This window comes from Tympanuchus pallidicinctus, unplaced genomic scaffold, assembly GCF_026119805.1.
Source record: "Tympanuchus pallidicinctus isolate F22 unplaced genomic scaffold, pur_lepc_1.0 scaffold6, whole genome shotgun sequence".
In the NCBI taxonomy this organism is placed as follows: domain Eukaryota; kingdom Metazoa; phylum Chordata; class Aves; order Galliformes; family Phasianidae; genus Tympanuchus; species Tympanuchus pallidicinctus.
Window position 1 is genome coordinate 37938402 of NW_026294780.1, and position 17563 is coordinate 37955964.

The 17563-nt window shown below is 34.7% G+C and overlaps 2 protein-coding genes across 2 annotated transcripts in view; one reads left to right on the forward strand and one right to left on the reverse strand.

Moving 5' to 3' along the window:
- Nucleotides 1-17563, reverse strand: part of LOC128092112 (uncharacterized) — a 392342-nt gene that overhangs the window by 63617 nt on the left and 311162 nt on the right. The window lies entirely within an intron of this gene.
- Nucleotides 1-17563, forward strand: part of DIAPH3 (diaphanous related formin 3) — a 228895-nt gene that overhangs the window by 31021 nt on the left and 180311 nt on the right. Inside the window, exons 6-13 of the mRNA XM_052705656.1 lie at nt 2368-2498; nt 6097-6171; nt 6260-6329; nt 6705-6841; nt 7290-7395; nt 15805-15915; nt 16348-16466; nt 16616-16732. Of these exons, the coding sequence (XP_052561616.1) occupies nt 2368-2498; nt 6097-6171; nt 6260-6329; nt 6705-6841; nt 7290-7395; nt 15805-15915; nt 16348-16466; nt 16616-16732 (866 nt within the window). The remainder of the gene's footprint in view (nt 1-2367; nt 2499-6096; nt 6172-6259; nt 6330-6704; nt 6842-7289; nt 7396-15804; nt 15916-16347; nt 16467-16615; nt 16733-17563) is intronic.

Genomic DNA, 17563 nt, shown 5'->3' on the forward strand with positions numbered 1-17563 from the left:
TGTACCAGGATGGATGTGTTCAGTATGCACGCTGTTGAATAATAAAAAAGCAATCCCTGTCACTGATCCCCCTTAGGCATTTAATTTGTAGAGTTTTATACAACATTCTTTTACCTTTCATATTCTATCAAATCTGTTATGTGCTTCTTAATGTTATGAGTTTTTTTAATTTGTTTTTTGAGATCTTTTACATTTGGCTTAGAGATTCTCTTCAGTTATTTCCTCATCTCTGTTGAGCTCTAACACAGCCATACTTATAGGGAAGCTCAGCTGCTTGCCTGATGGAAATGTAAGTTACTATCTTGGTGAAGAGGATGATTTTGGAAGCACTTCAGTTTTAGATCCAGGGCTTGAAAAGATTTTCATGGAATATTCTTGCCAATTAGATATATTTTTAAGAAGGTGGTGTGTTGTTCCTAACATTACCGGTGTACACTGGTGGTAACTCTTGGATCCAGAAAGTATCTGAATAGGTGTTGTGTGAAAAAGACAAAGTAGTTGGCAGAAAATGAATCTTCCTGCATTCCAGCTTGTTCTCAGCTATCTTTGGGGCCAGGGACAGCTGAGCTTAGATTCTGAGTGATGTTCAGTTTGATGCTGTAAGTCTGGTCGTGTTCGCTATCACAGTAAAAAATTCACAAATAATGCACTCCACCCAGGAGAACTGGTTGTGTTCAAATGAGCTCTCGTGACCACCTTTAAGGAATTTGGCTAGGCCCACTAAGAACTCCTGTGGCTGGATTGAGTAGGTCAGTTCAACTCCCTTGACTACCTGGTGATGCTCTTCCACTGTGGTCAACTGAGTTCCCATCAAGAGCTCTGCAAGTCAGATTCTGACTGTTTGGACTCCAGCATATGTCAGTGCACCTGGGAAGTAATAATCGTTTGCATTTCCTGCTGAGGCACTCCATGAGATCCTTCTCTGCATGTTTCTGCTGCCTGTTGAGATCCACCTGAATGTCAGTGAGCCATCTAATCTGTCAGCCAGTCATACTAATTTTTAATCTCATCTCTTTCAAAATTTTTTTTTTTTTTTGTGCTTTGCTTCCAGGAACAGGAAAGAGTAACTTTCAGCACTTAAACTCTTGACTTAAGCCCAAGCCTCATAGTATAACCAATATAATAATAAAGTATTATTAAGTAACTCTCTTTAATGCTATATCATAACCATACCTCAGCTCCCAGCAAAATGAGTCTTTCCATTGGGTCAACCCAAATATAGATTGCATGCCTCATCCCCATCTGCCCTGAAAAAAAAAGTGTGAAGGAGTGAATACTATTAAGAGTATAGTGAATGCTTCTTAGATTTTTAATTTTAACTGCAAATTCTATGGCTGCTTTTGTTGAGGGTGACTGTTGTTTTGTTTGAAACACTGGATATTCTGTGTCCTCCCAAAAGGTCATTAGTATTTTGAATTTACTTTATGCAACATTTCTCATTTAATGATTTAATGATGCGTTGAGGCAATTGTCTTTTAGCTTATGTTGCTTAAAATAGGAAATACAGGAAATATTTTGTCTATATAAAACTGCTTTTATAGCACTGCATTAGCTTGTCATAGCATTTTCTTTTCAGTGCCCTCATGTCCCCATTTACCTCCCCACCCACCAAAAAAGACCAGAATCCAAAAAGCAAAATTTGGGTAAAATTCTTATTTTAAAATATCATGTTATTTCATCAGCAGTCATGTTTGTATTGGGCTGGGATTTATCTTTTAGAACTTAAGTTGCTGCTTAAAGTGTTCAAGTCCCTCCTTTTTTTTACATTGCTTGTTTGTTTGTTTGTTCTGTTTGTTGTTTATTTTCCTGAGGTGTTTACTTCATCCCTTAGAACCAAGGTAGTCTTTTTTTTTCTACAGTTCCAGCCTCATTCTGTTGTGCTGCCAGGATCTTGAAGAAAAAAGTGTTTTACAGCATGTTACTGCAGTAATATCCTGAATGCTCTTCAGATGCACTGGTTATTCAGTCTGTATTCCCATAAGAATGCCATGACCTACCTGGATGCCTGTCCTGTGATCATCTCAGATTTTTTTTTTTTTTTTTTGTATTGAATATTAAAAATTAAAATGTTTGCAATGCACAGAATTAATTTGTTACAAAAACACTATTTCACCAAGTGTGCCTGATGCATTTTTATGTTTGCTGTCTGCTACTTTTGACTACCAATCATAAACTTAATCACGAATTGGCAAAAATGTAATCAGCATTCAACGTAAACAGTGTATGGACAACAAATAGTTGCAGACTTAGGTCTAAAATATATTGTTTTCCCAAATTTTATGGATCAAAACCAAAGTTTAGTCATCAATGGTTTATTCAAATGCTGTACATGCCAAATAAAAAATGAATTTGTTTTCTGTTTTTCAGGGAAGTCTCAAGAACAGTCGAAAGATTTCACCACAAGAATTTATCCAGGAATTAAAATCTGGATCAACAGATGAAAGACTAGTGACTTGCTTAGAATCACTTCGTGTGTCCTTGACTAGTAATCCTGTCAGGTAATGCAGAATTTGAACGTCATTAACAAATATTGCAAAGATTGATCACATTCTTATTTCTTCATGGATTAAAATGAATGGATCTCTAGATGTGCACATTTCAAGGTTTTTCACTTAATGAATGTGTATGTTTTAATGAATGATTATATCCTTTTTTCTTTTTCTGCATTGATTATATACCTTCTGCAAATATTGTTTTCGTAAAGCATATTTTTAATTAACAGAGAAGATAAGAATCAAGTGATAGTGAATAGTTTTATCCTAGTTCTTTAAAACAAAACAATAACAAAGGAAACAAAGTGAAATTACAGCTTATGGCTCTAAGGAAAGAATCTCTAGAGCAAAATATATCCTCTGATCTTGATCACTGTTCTTGAGGTGAATAAATGGGGACATAAATATCTCATAGTTACAAACAGTTCATGAAAAGTGATTTGGTGATCTATTTATTCTCCTTTCATATAGTAGTTGCAAGAAACTTAGATAATTCCATTAAGAGAACTTTTTAAAAATGCACTGAGAATGGAACACTGACAGCTACCTTGGTATTTTATCAGGCTGACAAAAAGCTGTGTTGCCTCCAGGTATAGGGCAAGTAATTTGTTATTCTGTTGTGGAAGCAAAGGAAAGGACAATAATAACACAGTGGTATTTTACACACTGAATCATTCCCAGCCTCTTCAACTGCTGGGCATGTGATAAAGTGTCTGCGTACAATTTCACCTAATACAAAATATGGTAAGAAACATCAAGTAGGATCATCTTTAGATCAGATATAGCCAGTTATTCTCAAAATACTTGATCAATGTTTGCCTGATCTGTTTCAGAACAAACCACCCTGGCTGAGAAAATCTATTTTAAAGTATTCATACATTTACACGAAAAACTTATAAAAGCATCTGATCCTAGTGTATAATTTAAATAAGTCCACTATAGTTCTGTGTCTAGCAAATAGAAAGAACATTGGAATCCTCTCCTGTGATGAGAATGGAAATATTTTGTCTTTCAAAAGAGCTTCTGCATCTTACCTTGTATTATTTGCAGTAGAATGACTTATTATTTGTCACTGATGAGGTCCCACTATTATAGGTGTATCTGAAAATTCTGATTACTCTTCAAATGTAATATAAATAATAATAATAAAGTATTATGACAACAAATAAATTTTACTCCCAGATAAATTAATTTTTTACCCATTGCATTTAATGGTGTGTCAATAATAGAATCATTGAGGTTGGGAAAGACCACCAAGGTCATCTAGTCCAATCACTGTGCCATCTTTACCATACTCACTATATCTTATCCCTAAGTAGCACATCTACCCTTTTCTTGAAAATTTCTGGGGAACATGACTCCACTACTTCCCTGTGCAGCTTGTCCAATGCGTTATCACTCTTCCCGAGAAGAAGTTTTTCTAATAGCTAATTTGAACCTCTCCTTGTGCAATGTGAGCCCATTACTATTTGTCCTATCACTAGTTATTTGGGTGAGGAGACCAATCCTAGTTTCACTATCAACTTCTTTTCAGATAGTTTTAGAGAGTGATGGGGTCTCCCCTGAGCCTTCTTTTCTCTGGTCTAAAGAATCCCCGTTCCTTCAGTCAGTCTTCATAGGATTTGAGCTCCAGACCCTTCACCCATTTTGTCGCTTTTATAGTCTGGACAGGCTCCAGTGCCTCAGAGTCTTTCTTGTAGTAAGAGGCCTAAAACTGAACACTGTACTGTTCTGTACTGAACAGTGAAGTGTGCAGCCCTACCAGGGCCATGCATAGAGAAAAGATTTCCCTACTTCTGCTGGCTATACTGTTTCTGATACAAGTCAGAATGTCATTGGCTTTCTTGGCCAGCTGAGTATGCTACTGGCTTGTGTTTACACAGCTGCTGATTAATATCCCCAGATACTTTTCCTCCACCTAGCTTTCCAGTCACACTGCCCCAAGCCAGTGGTGTTGGCGGTCATTACTGTGACCAAAGTGCATGACCTGACACTTGGTCTTGTTGAACTTCATCCACTGGACTCAGTCCATCAGTCCAGGCTCTTTGGATCCTCTTTATAGCCTTCCTGCAACTTAATGTTATCTGCAAACTTGTTGAGGTTGCATTCAATTTCCTCATCCAGATCATCAGTAAACATATTAGTCAGGACTGGCTCCGATATTGATCCCTAAAGAGCACCTCTAGTGACTGGTTGCCAGCTGGATTTAACTCCTTTCACTGCCAATCTCTGAGCCTGGCTGTTCAGGCAGCTTTTTACCCTGTGAAGAGCATACCTGTCCAAGCCATGAGCTACTAGCTTCTCCAGGAGAATACTGTGGGAGACAGAAACAAAAACTTTACTCAAGTCCAGGTAGATTACATCCACAGTCTTTCCCTTGTCCACTAGGCAGTTTATCTGGTCATAGAAGGAGATGCTGGTCAAGCATGACCTGCCTTTCATGAACCCATGCTGGCTGGACCTAATGCAATGGAGAAAACATATAAAGTAATGTTAGTGCAGTGAACAGTAGTTTTTTTTTCCTAATTCTCATAAACTTTTTGGGGGTGTTGAACTTCTGATTTTTCAGAATGAATGTTTAATTTTTACATGAAAGACAATATTTTTTTTTTTAATACAGGACAAGGGGTTCTTTAGCGTAAGCTTTTTAAGTAAAATATTGTAAAGAATTCACAGAAACTTGCTGCAACACCCACAACAGAATCTTTGTTTTAGTGATTATAGAAACTATTACATCTGTATCATGCTAGGTATCTTATGTTCTAATTATGATTTTGTAATCAGTTAATAGTTAAATGTACTATGCTAATTTCATGGAAGAGAAAGAAAGAGTAGGGTCAAGAGAGACCTGTTATGAAATGAATTTCTGTCTTTTTTAGTAGTAAGCAATCTAAAATTTTATGACATTAGTATGGAAAGTTAACTAAAGTTGTCAGGAAATATTTCCTGTCACTTATGGGAAGAGAAGAGTCTTCAGGTTTCCCCTTCCCTTAACTCACAGCGGCGTATAAAAGGCAGAACATATCTTCTGTTATGACTACAAATGTTAGTGTTGTCTGTGAAATGTAGGGTTGTGTAATTGATCATTGTTTCAGCAAGACCAAGAGGTGCTAGCCAGGGGATGGCTGCAGTAATGCAGGCAGTCAATGAAGAGTAGAACTTTGTTTTATCAAGCCATTTTGACCAAAAATAAACAGAAAAGTGAAGCAGTTGTCTGGTAGAGACAGCTTGCCAAGGCTTAGTGTCATGAAAGTTAGCTTTGGTCAGAACTGAATTTTTTGTTTTGTTCTCTTGAAAGTATTCACATGCGTTCATATCTCAGGGAAACATTTCTGTATTTTCTGTAGGCATTTTCTTCCTTCTTTACCATTTGTTGTTTAGATTCTCTAATTTTCATTAGATACTCTAATGTTTTGGGGTTTTTTAAGGTAATCTAATTGGGCCAAGGAGTGAAGGGAATGCCCCTTGATCCTCTGTTGAATAAAGATCAAATTTAGGTCATAAAATCATCAAGTTATACTGCTTTTATTTATTCTAAACAATTTAATTTATTTTAATTAATATTTGAAATATCAATTGTTTTAATGTCTTCCTTTCTCCCTAGCTGGGTAGAAAACTTCGGCCGAGAAGGTCTGGGTCTTCTGTTGGATGTTTTGGAAAGACTGGTTGAGACAAAGCAGTAAGGATAATTTTCTTTAAAATTGATAGTTTTTATAATTATGTATACAGCATTTAATTACAATAATATATTTTTTTAATCTAATCAGCCAGGACAAAGCTGTGAAGAGAAGCCAGCATAAGGTTATACAGTGTTTGAGAGCCTTCATGAATAATAAGGTATGGGATTTTCTTTAATCTGGAAGTTTGTTCTACTGCTGTTCAGTCTGACATTGTACACGATCAGTCAGTGTGTGTGTAATTTGGAGAAGCAGAGGGTTGGTCAGCTGTGACTAGAAAAACTTCCACCACATCGATTTGCAGAAGCCTGCTTTCATAATAGTATAAACTTTTGATACTGATGTTTGCTCTCATTAAAAAATGAGTGACCTGTTTTGACCTTTCCCTCAATTTTTTTTTTTTTTTTTATTTGAAAGAGTTAAATATGATTTGAAATGTATGTTCAAGGAAACCGTTGTCATATTGTACTGGACTTTCAATATTATCATTTGGTTTCCTTCCAACTCTCATTATAAGTATTTTTCTTCTGTTTAGTATGGATTGGAAAGAATTCTGGGAGAAGAGAGGAGCCTTTTGTTGCTGATCAAAGCAATTGATCCCAAGCAAACTAATATGATGACAGACATAGTCAAACTCCTTTCTGCAATGTGCATTGTTGGAGAAGAAAGCATGTAAGTACTGTGTTTAGCCAGATATAGTAAGGTAACTTCGGGATGATTAATATTGTAATTGTGTTTAAATGAAACGCTGAATTTTTCAACTAATGCTTGAAAGTAGTATCTGTACTGTGTTGTCATTTTTGAAAATACCTTTATCTGTAACTTTTTTCATGGTTGTATTGGTAAGAATTTTCTTTTTTGGCATGTGAATGAACTGGTTAGATGGAAGTAGTTTTGCAGCCATTTTTTTCCTAGAAGTTTTTTAACATTACATTTAAGCCATTGTAATCTAGTAGTCACTCTTTGGTTACGTAAGACTCCAAAGTAAACTATGATTAAACCTTCTACATTTGTACCCTAAAATTGAAATAGGTGAATGTTCTGGCAGCATGACTCTTGATATGACAAATGAACAAGGTTAAATATCTCTCTTGAGTGAAATGCTTTTATTTTTGTATAGCCTTGAAAAAATTTTGGAAGCTATAACAGCAGCAGCAGAGGAAAGAAACGTTGATAGATTCTCTCCTATCGTAGAAGGACTTCAGGATAACTCAGTTCAGCTGCAAGTAAGCAATTTTTTGCACCAATAGTCTTTACAACAAGCAAGTTTTATATATTATTATAGTTTTATATATTTTTATATAGTTTTATGTATATATAGTTTTATATATTTTTATATAGTTTTATATATTTTTCTGCATTACAAAAAGGGATACTGAAGAAGAAGAGATACTGTTTTGAATAAAGGTTCAATTTGGGAATATTTTTAAAAATGTAATCTTTGAAAATGCATTATTGGAAGATTCAGTCTTGAGAAACATAATGATGTTGTGGTTGAATTTGCTTTCTTCTGCTTACCCAAATCTTATAGATTTTTTGAATTAAAGTTATACTGCCTTTTAAAGTAAAGTGTGAGTTATGTATTAAATGCAAAAGTATCTAATCTCTAATGATATTAGCTTGAAATTAAATATAAATATTCATAGAAAACAAGAATTTTTAGCACAGTGTTTAAAAAATAATTTTTAAATGAACATGAAATCTGTCTCTCATATCTACTTCTTCACTTCATTTGCCTTCACCCACAGCGAAAGCAAAGAACTTTTCACCTTATTTTCAGTTTGCTTCAGTTGAGATATAAAAATACAGAAAGATGCAAAGTTTTATAGTAAAATTGAGCAATCTTTATAAGTCATTATTCTATTAGTGTGAATAGTAACTCATATTGATTTTCATGTAACTTGGGTGAATGAAAAATTTTTCGTATCATATTCTGAATTTTGCCACAGTGGCAGGAGATAAATCTGCACTTTGGAAGAAATGGTTGTATTACTCCACTGTCACCTTTTGTATTAAACAGTTCATGTCTGATAGTAAAAATTGCTTTTGCTTTCTCAGTCGTTTTAGTAGTCTAGATATCAAATTGTAATATAACTTGTTGAGTAATAAACTGCCTTTCTTTAGTCTCCAGCATTGTAAAAATCACTACCAAAATACTTTGTTTTCTGAAGAGCGTTCTAGAATAAAAATTATGTCTGTGCTGAGCGTAGGTCAGTGGAAGATTATATAAAAGATTAAAGGAAAGTGGATTACTTTGATTGGCAAAGAGATAGTTGACTTCCTTTTTTGAAAGGTTTTGTTTATAGGTATTGCCATTTTTCTTTCCCATGTGAGAGCTGATGGCAAGTCATTTTTCAGAATCTTGTTGCCATAGCAAGAAATAGTTCCAGTGATGAGACAAATTCACTTTTGGGAAGTGGCTTTGTGGTCCTTTATATAAGGCTCTGCTTACAGTAAATGTGAGTGAGAAAGAGGGATTGAAAGGAGGGAATGTGTGTCAGGAGGAAGAAGAGAAGGAACTTTGAGCCTCAGTTGTAGTTGGTCTGGAAAGGGACTGCACAGGGAAATTGTACATTGTAAGACAACAAATTTCCTTCCTGTATTCTGAGGCTTTTGAACCTGCAGACCAGACACAAGTTTCTCACAGTAATGGGTTTCTACCTATAGTGCTTTTGCAAGAATCTTAATGGTTCTTTAGCATTAGTTTTAAGTATGCAATCTGCTATATGTCTTCCTTTGGAATCTGTTTCATCTAGATTTCAGGGTGAATTATGTTTAAGTTAATACATGTCTATTGAGTATAATTTTTGCTCAGTGTTTTGCTCATCCTGGAGATAGCAGGCAGTAGGAATTTGGGAATTTGGTTGCTTTTTTTTGTTGTTGTCTGTTTGGTTTTTGTGCATTTTTTTTTTCTTTTTTTTTTTTCTTTTCTGGATCTTTTTTTGTTTTGTTTATTTGTTTATTTTCATTCCTTTTGATTTTCAGAGTTGCATATATTCACATGTGGATCTGATTATAAAAAAAAAAAGCTTTAAATCCTTTTTCTGTATAGTTTAAAAAGCACACCAAAACTGCAGTAAAAGCAGTCCCTTAGTGTATCTGCTGCTTCATAGAAAATAAACAAGTACATACGATTAATTTAGCCAAGAATCATCTTTCACATTTTTTAGAAATTAATGCATAAAGACCTCTATAGTTCTGTAAGCATGTAAACAATTAATAGCTATTTTAGATCAACATTTGTGAATGAGCTTCAAATATTGCAGTCCCTTGTGAACAGCTGTTGGTAAGCAGCCCGCTTGATAAATAGATAGATACCAGTATGAATGGCAGTTGAGACAGTTGATGTACAGCATAAAAATAGTTACAGCTGATTTTCTCTAAGCAGTTAGCTCTTTCTTATGAGTGCATTCATGCTTAGTATGTACAGTGATGCTCAACTCCCTTAGTGAGGTAGCACTGATGAGATAACTGAATCAGTGCAGAAAACTTCAGCTGGATTGTTAACTGTGCAGTAAACCTTATTTTTCTAGGACTGCTCTTCTGATATTAAACAAATAATTTTCTCCTAGTTACAGCATTGTAGAATTGTATTGTTCCTTGTTTTGGGATTTGTTGTCCTCTGATACAGAGGGAAACAGAATTTTTAAAACTGACAATTATATGTTACAATTAGAGTACTTAAATAATGTTAACTTTGGATTTACTGAGGGTTTCAAATTTTCTGCAAATAGCTAACATGTTCCATTTACTGTGCTTTCTGGTCACAGAAACTTAATGAAATTTCACATTTTTTGGAGTTAAGCTTGCATTTGAACACTTTCATCTAAAAAGCTTTTTTCTTTTCCAGACTGTAAAAATGCTAGCTAGGTTTGTTTATTATTTTTTTGCTTTTTTTTTTTTTTTTTTTGTAAGGCTTCTCATGTGAATCAATTGTAAACTTCTATAACGATGACACTGACCTAGTGGTTAATTTGACAGTGTTTTAATGAGACAAAAGTTTACAGTTGTCAGTTACTTGGCATATTTGCCTTGATTATCTGCCTGATATGTATAGGCTTGCTTTGTAGCAAGTGAATTTGACACTAACAACTGACCTTTTCAATTTTAAGTTGACTAACATTTCTGTTGCTTGAAAGGTGAATTTATGAGAAGCCTTAGTATGTTAATTTTTGTGTTTTCAGTGAAACCTCAATATATCTATTTTTTTATTTGCTGAAAACAAAGGATATTCTACTTTTGATCTTTCATAAGGATTATCAGCAAGTACAGCAAGAGTACTTACATATTTTTGGTTCAAGATGGATTGGTGATCCTAGTTTGAGAAAAAAGCTACAGCCAGAAGTAATATTGAACTTACTAAGAAGTATTTTTATGTCAAAGTTCTTTCCTATTCATCAGTAGCATCTCTCACAGTATTTATAAATCGACAGAGAATACCATTTCATCCTTCTTTTTCATCTAATAACATGGCCTATGGTATTTTGGTTAGCTGAAACACTTGGCAGTTCTTGGCCATTTGGTCCTAATGAGATTCTTTCCATAAATGAGTAACTAATATGAGCAAAGCACACCCTATCTAAATGCAGAGACTGATAATATTATTTAAGATTCATGTAAATGTGCAAATGTACATTTGTGTGGACAAAACATTTCAATGCTAAGAATATTTTAGTATTAGCATGGGGAAACAATTTAGGAAAATTAGTAAAGTACCAAAGCCAAATCTGTATCTGGTTAAGTATTAGGAAAAAAAAATTAATTAAATCTATATTATCATTTGTCCTTTCTACAACTGTTGATAAAAGTGAGAATAATGAAGTTGAAAATCTTCCTGCATTTCTCTTATCTCAAGATGTGAAATAAGATGATGCTTAGCCACCTATTCAATATTAGTAATCATGTCTGTATGAGGAAAAGCTGCTGTGAGTTACTGAGTTGTCAACACTTTCCATGAGAAAAGTACCAGTTATGTTATCTTTGTGTTCAACTGAGAAGAATAACAGCATTCCACAGAGAATGCAGAGAAAATCAGGATTCAAATTTTGAGCTGTAAGCTCTCACCTAATGGAATGTCTCATTGGTCTACTTTATTATAGAGGAAAACATTCAAATTGTTGCCATTCTAGGTGAACTCAGTGATCATCCATGCAAAGCTCTTGTCCCTGCCGGGGAAAGAGGGCTTAGAAATTACAGTCCTTGACATTGCAACAGAATTTTAGAAGGCCCATCAAAGAGTTGTATATTACTGTATATCTTTTAAGTATTAGAGCAAAACATAGTTGGACTTAATCAGGCATCTTCTCAAGGTCTGCAGAATCTACAACTTTTGATGAATTGGCTGTAGCTGTAGAGCATTTTTTCAAAATGTATTGATCACAATGAATTCTGACTTCTTAGGAAGTTAATTTACTTGTCTTCACTGAACTTCTTGCTAGTTCAGCAGAAGTACCTCTTCATTATTGAAGATGAGATGTCTTTTAGATGTGGACATGGCCTTGCCTCTTTTTGTCCATGACTGAAAAATTCAAAAGACTGTCAATCTCATTCAAGGTAATTGAGTGTAAAAGAATGCTGTTGTATTGTCAGTTTGGGCCCACTCATCTGAAGTGCAAGTAATGACTGATTTTTCTGTGTACCAAGAATTGACATTTATAGAGCTGTCAACTGGGGCATCACAGCATTTTCTTCAAGTACTTCGAGAATTGTCAAGGAACAGTTTTGCATTTGGGACTACTGACCTTCAATTTTTGATTAGGAACAGAGAAGACAATAACTCATGAGTGGATACTGCTTGGAATTCTGCATGTACAGACAAATAATAGAAGAAAATTAATTATCTGTCTGAAAAGAATTGTCTGTAAGAATTACTTTTTTCTTCTGCAAGAGGTTCTTTCAGCTGTGTAGAAGATGTTTTCTCTTTGGTCTTACCCTTTATTTGCAGCATTTGGACAGAAGGACCTGAAAGGCCTGTTGATGCTTTCTTCTGATAAATACTGTGAACAGGCAGTGAATGTGTTAGGAAACAACTTATTCCAAATAAGTTTCCAATCTAACATAGCAGAAGTAAGCCATCTCAGGAATTTCTGAAATTTGATTTAATTTATTCATTGATTGATTAAATTTTTGGGAAGGAATTACCGTGTCTGTCATTTCAACTGTATTTCTTTAATTAGTAATAGGGAGTAAACTCATCGTCTGACTACTGTTAGGTCTGAGGTCAATAACAGTTTCTGGTAATTGAAGAATTATAAATATCAGTTGATATTTAAATTTGCAGAATTTTTAAAGCATACTGTTAAACAGATTTAGCACTACTTTAAAATGGGTATGTCACAGTCTGATATTTTCATCTTTAATTTAAAAAAACAAAAAAAAACCAAAACAAACAAAAAAAAGGCATTAGTTTTTATGTTTCTGATTCATTTTTGCAGTTTAGACTTCCTTCCTCCTAAGCAAAAAAAGAGGAAGATGAAAGTAGAATGTTAGTTATTCAAAATTGTAGGCCAAAAACAAACAAGCTTTCTTTAAAAAAAAAAAAAAAAAGAAGAAAAGTTCCCAAATAGAGTAAGCCATTGAGCATTCTGGGTTACTTTCACAACATGTCAGAAGTCTTTGTGTATTAGACAAATGTATGCAGTGCTTGCAGATAAACACATTTACTTCAGAGGTTCCCACTCTTTTGTGCTGGCATTTGGAAGCCAGGCGGGGTACACTGAATGTGTACTATATATTCGTGTTTAAGATTGTGAATTGGGTCCCTAGTTGGTAATGATGATGTATCCTAGAGTGCCCTAGTCGCTCCATTTGTGTTGTAAAGATCTATAGAATCAATCAGAGAACAATGGGAGTTCAGCAGAGGAGTTTAACTACATGTGGCATTCGTCTGTGTATGGACATCTAAGTGTAGATATCTGAAGTTTCAACTGTGTTGTATTGGGAAACTCTAATAATAATTCTGTTTCTATAAGAATAATTCTATTTCTTGAGTTCTGTCCTGTGCTTATACCAAGTTTGCTGCTGTTTTATTGACGTATCTTCAAACAGAGTAAGAGTATTAATATATTTTATTCAAACTGTGAACTTCAGAACAGAAAAACATGTCTTACTTCTTGAATCTTCCAATGGATTATTGGTTGAAACTGCCTATTGGCAAGCCGCTGTTCATCAAGCTATTCAACAAGTATGAAGGATGTTTTTCTCTTTCTCTTGGTTTTGATATTTCTTCCTGAGATCTAACTTTCCCAAAAGCAAATTACTCAGAAGTAAAGTTAAGTGAGGTATTTTTTGTAATTTGGGTTTGTTTCCTCTTGTATAACCTGCACTCTTTCTGCTTTTTGCAGACTTTTCTTTGAAGGCTGCAACAACTATTCTGAACAAGATTTTAAAGGTCACGACAGACAAATATTGGATACAAATATCTTGTTCAGTTTCCAAAAAAGCTTGATTATGAAACAGGAGTCTTAAGTTGTCTTCTGTTGGATACTGTTAAAACAAAAACTTGTAGATTTTATTCAATTCACATTGAGCACGTAAGGTTAACTTTTTTGTGTTATTGTGTGAAATTTTATTATTTTTTTAAAGAAGCTTCTAGTTTAATAAACTCTTTTCTTATCCTTGTAAAAGATTTTGATATTTTACAAACTCTTTCTGTTTTGAAGATCAAACTTAGGCCAGTCAGAGCATTCTTGCCTGTTGCTTGAGCCTTCCAACAAGTCCCATGAGTCTGTGAGAAAGAATTTTGCTTCACAGAGCCGTGGAATCATAGAATAGAATCATAGAATCACTCAGGGTGGAAAAGACCTTAAAGATCATCAAGTCCAACCATTACCTAACCATACTACCCTAACTAACAACCCTCTGCTAAATCGTGTCCCTGAGCACTGCATTCAAATGGATTTTAAACACATCCAGGGCTGGTGACTCAATTACCTTTCTGGGGAGCCTATTCCAGTACTTACAACCCTTTCTGTATAGAAGTTTTTCCTGATATCCAGCCTAAACTTACCCTGGCACAACTTGAAGCCATTTCCCCTCATCCTGTCACCTGTCACCAGTGAGAAGAGGCCAACTCCGTCTTGCTGTAAGCACCTTTCAGATATTGGAAGAGGACAATAAGGTCTCCCCTCAGCCTCCATTTCCCCAGACTAAACAGACCCAGTTCCTTCAGTTGCTCCTTGTAGGGCATATTCTCCAAGCCCTTCACAAGCCTTGTTGCCCTTCTTTGGACCTGCTCCAGCACCTCAATGTCCTTTCTGTACTGAGATGCCCAAAACTGAACACAGTACTCGAGGTGAGGCCTCACCAATGCCGAGTACAGGGGCAGGATGACTTCCCTAGTCCTGCTCACCACACCATTCCTGGTACAAGCCAGGATGCCATTGGCCTTCTTGGTCACCTGGGCACACCGCTGGCTCATATTTAGCCAACTGTTCACCAGTACACCAAGGTCCCTTTCCATGCTACATTTATCCATATTATTCATTTCTTTATGTTGCAATTAGTCATGCTATTCAATGAATTTGTTCTTTAGTTCTATTATACTTCCAGTATAATTCCACAGTAGAAGGATCAAGCTTACCAGGCTGTAGTTTTCCAGATCACCCTCAAAATATCCTTTGTCATTTTCCTGTTTGTCAGTGTACTTTTAAACATATATCCAGAAGCAAGTACTAAAAGAATTTTGGATTTTGTTCTGACCTGTTGGGTGAATCCTCTTTTATGACTTAATCGTTGGATTTGTTCTGGAAGTACTTCTGCCAACCACTGAATCTGTGATAGATTCTGTCTTTCTCTAGTGTGGGAGCTATTTTCATGCACACGTAGAACATCTGATGAAGTGTTGCTGAAGTTTTTCTCTGGGTACTCCTTGTTTCTGTAATCATTGCCTGTACCTACAGATCATATAAATTAAAAAAGAAAATACTATTGTTATCTCAATAGGCCTTTACCTGTGATTAATTATAATAATAATTTACTGTTCTAAATGGCTGTGATTCTGGGAAGTTAATTCCTGTTCCTATGAGCTATGGGTTTTTCTAATCTATCTCTCCATTCTTTGGAAAAGGCACGACTTGCTAGTTGACAATATTAATCAGTTTGCCTGTTGCTTGCTGTTGATCTGAAAAACTGCTTCCCATCAAGTGTTCTGTGAAGCTGAGTACATTGAAAGACGGAAGATTTTAGCAGAGAAGGAAAAATAATCAAACCATTCTGTTCTTTAGATTCACTTTAGTTTAAAATCAGTGTTATGTCTTCTAATACTTTTTTCACTGTATACACAGACATTAGCCTTCACAGTTTTCTGTTGTGTCACTATATATACATATATGTGTAAAAATTTATATTTATACTATTTTTTATATGTTGAGAATTATACTAATCAAGACATCTGTGGCAAATGGACTTAATTGTAAAAATGGCAACTTCAAAAGAGTGAGAAAATATTTGATTTTTGTGGAATTTTGTAAACTTGTTATGGTATCCCTAGCTTGTGGCTGACTAGAGATCTGAGTATCTTAATTACAGGATTGTAATGGATTGATGGCATGCTACTAGTAGTTTGATTTGTCTTTTTTTCTTTATGAACACCGAAAACTGAGAAATAACACTGTGTTGTTTTTCCTCTGTTGTAGGTAGCTTGCATGCAACTCATCAATGCTCTTGTTACATCTCCCGATGATTTGGATTTTAGGCTTCACATCAGAAATGAATTTATCCGCAGTGGATTGAAAGAGATACTGCCAGTAAGCACGTTGTAGTCTCTTTTTGTATTGCTATTAAAATTACTGGACTGTCTGAGTCTGAGAGGAGAAATGGAGAACAAGTTCTAATACATTATTCTCAAGGGCATTTTATTAGGTTAGAGCCTAAGCAGTTAGATATTAAAATCAATCTTAAAATAAGAATGAAAAGGTGAAGTGTGCTCTCTTAAGCGTATGCTGAATCCTTAATCTTTTATAGCTTTGATTTAGAACAGGCAGCAGAATGTAATGCAGCCACTAGTGAAACCAATTGAAGCCCTGTTTACCTTTTGCATATTAAAATTATACATATTAAACTTAACTCATTTTATACTTTGAAATAATGTAGATTCATGGAAGTCACTAAAAAGGTAAGGCTTATTTCCTTACGGAAATGCTAAATTTGCCAATCTTTCTACTGTTTCTTCCTTGCAGCAATTGAAATGTATTAAAAATGAAGCACTAGATATTCAGCTGAAGGTATTCAATGAGCACAAGGAAGAAGACATGATTGAATTCTCTCATCGTTTAGAAGATATTAGATCTGAACTAGAATATCCTTTTGATATTGGCAAGAGAAACATGAACAAAAGAATATATATAATAAAAATTTTTCTATGTAGCTTTAGTTTAAAACATCATTTTGACTGAACATTTGACTGAAATGTTTTTTACCGTTTGATGTTCTCCTTAACTCTTTTACTGAAGTAAATGATGTTTACAACATGGTATGGAATACAGTTAAGGACACTAGTGCCGAAGGATATTTTCTTTCTATTCTCCAACATCTTTTGCTAATAAGAAATGATTATTTTATACGGTATGTTTAATGTTATATTGTATATTAAGTTATAATATGTATGTGTTATAGTGTATATTAAGTGTTAGTTATCAATTGTTGCTCAATCATTAATAGAGTGTCTTCTACCACTTTATGAAATACATTTTAGTATTTTTCTGAACTGAATGCAGTTTGTAATTATTGCTTTGTGAATTCATATTTCAAAGTATCATTAGAAAGAATGAATAAGAATGTTGTCTGTATGTTTTTTCCTCTTCTGCTTGGGATCCAACTCCATATATAAACAGAGAATGCTGGTTTTATTGAGATTTGAAGCTTATTTCCTGCAAGTATAAGTGATCAGGACAGATCTCTTAATGCTACTAATGTGGTTTATAAACAGTTGTAACTGTGTCATGTATTTGAAACAAAAACAAAAACAATAATGCTCAGAAGTGTACTTTGTGTGTACATCTCAACTTATTAAACTAAGGGTGCTTGCCTGACTTGGGTACATCTGTGCTAGACCTCTTCCACTGGAATGATTTTGAAGTGACATCTTGCACGTTCTGGTCAAGTGGTCCAGCTGTGATACCAGTTGGCATTTTAGAATTGTTTTTCTTCTGTTTTAATAAAGCAGGGCCTCAGTGTATCCATAGTGAAAAGTCATAAAAGCAGAAGGAATCAGATGAGGGAAGAGCCTTCTTTTTATTGGAAGGAAGCAGGAAGGAGTTCTGCCTTTTTTGTAGTTCCACATGAAAAGAGTTGCAGATTTTATGATACAGAAATATTTCACCTTTATATGTGCTGGTTTTTCAGGCTTTGTGTAACTGTTCTGGTCTAATAAACTGCCAAATATATTTGTCTTTT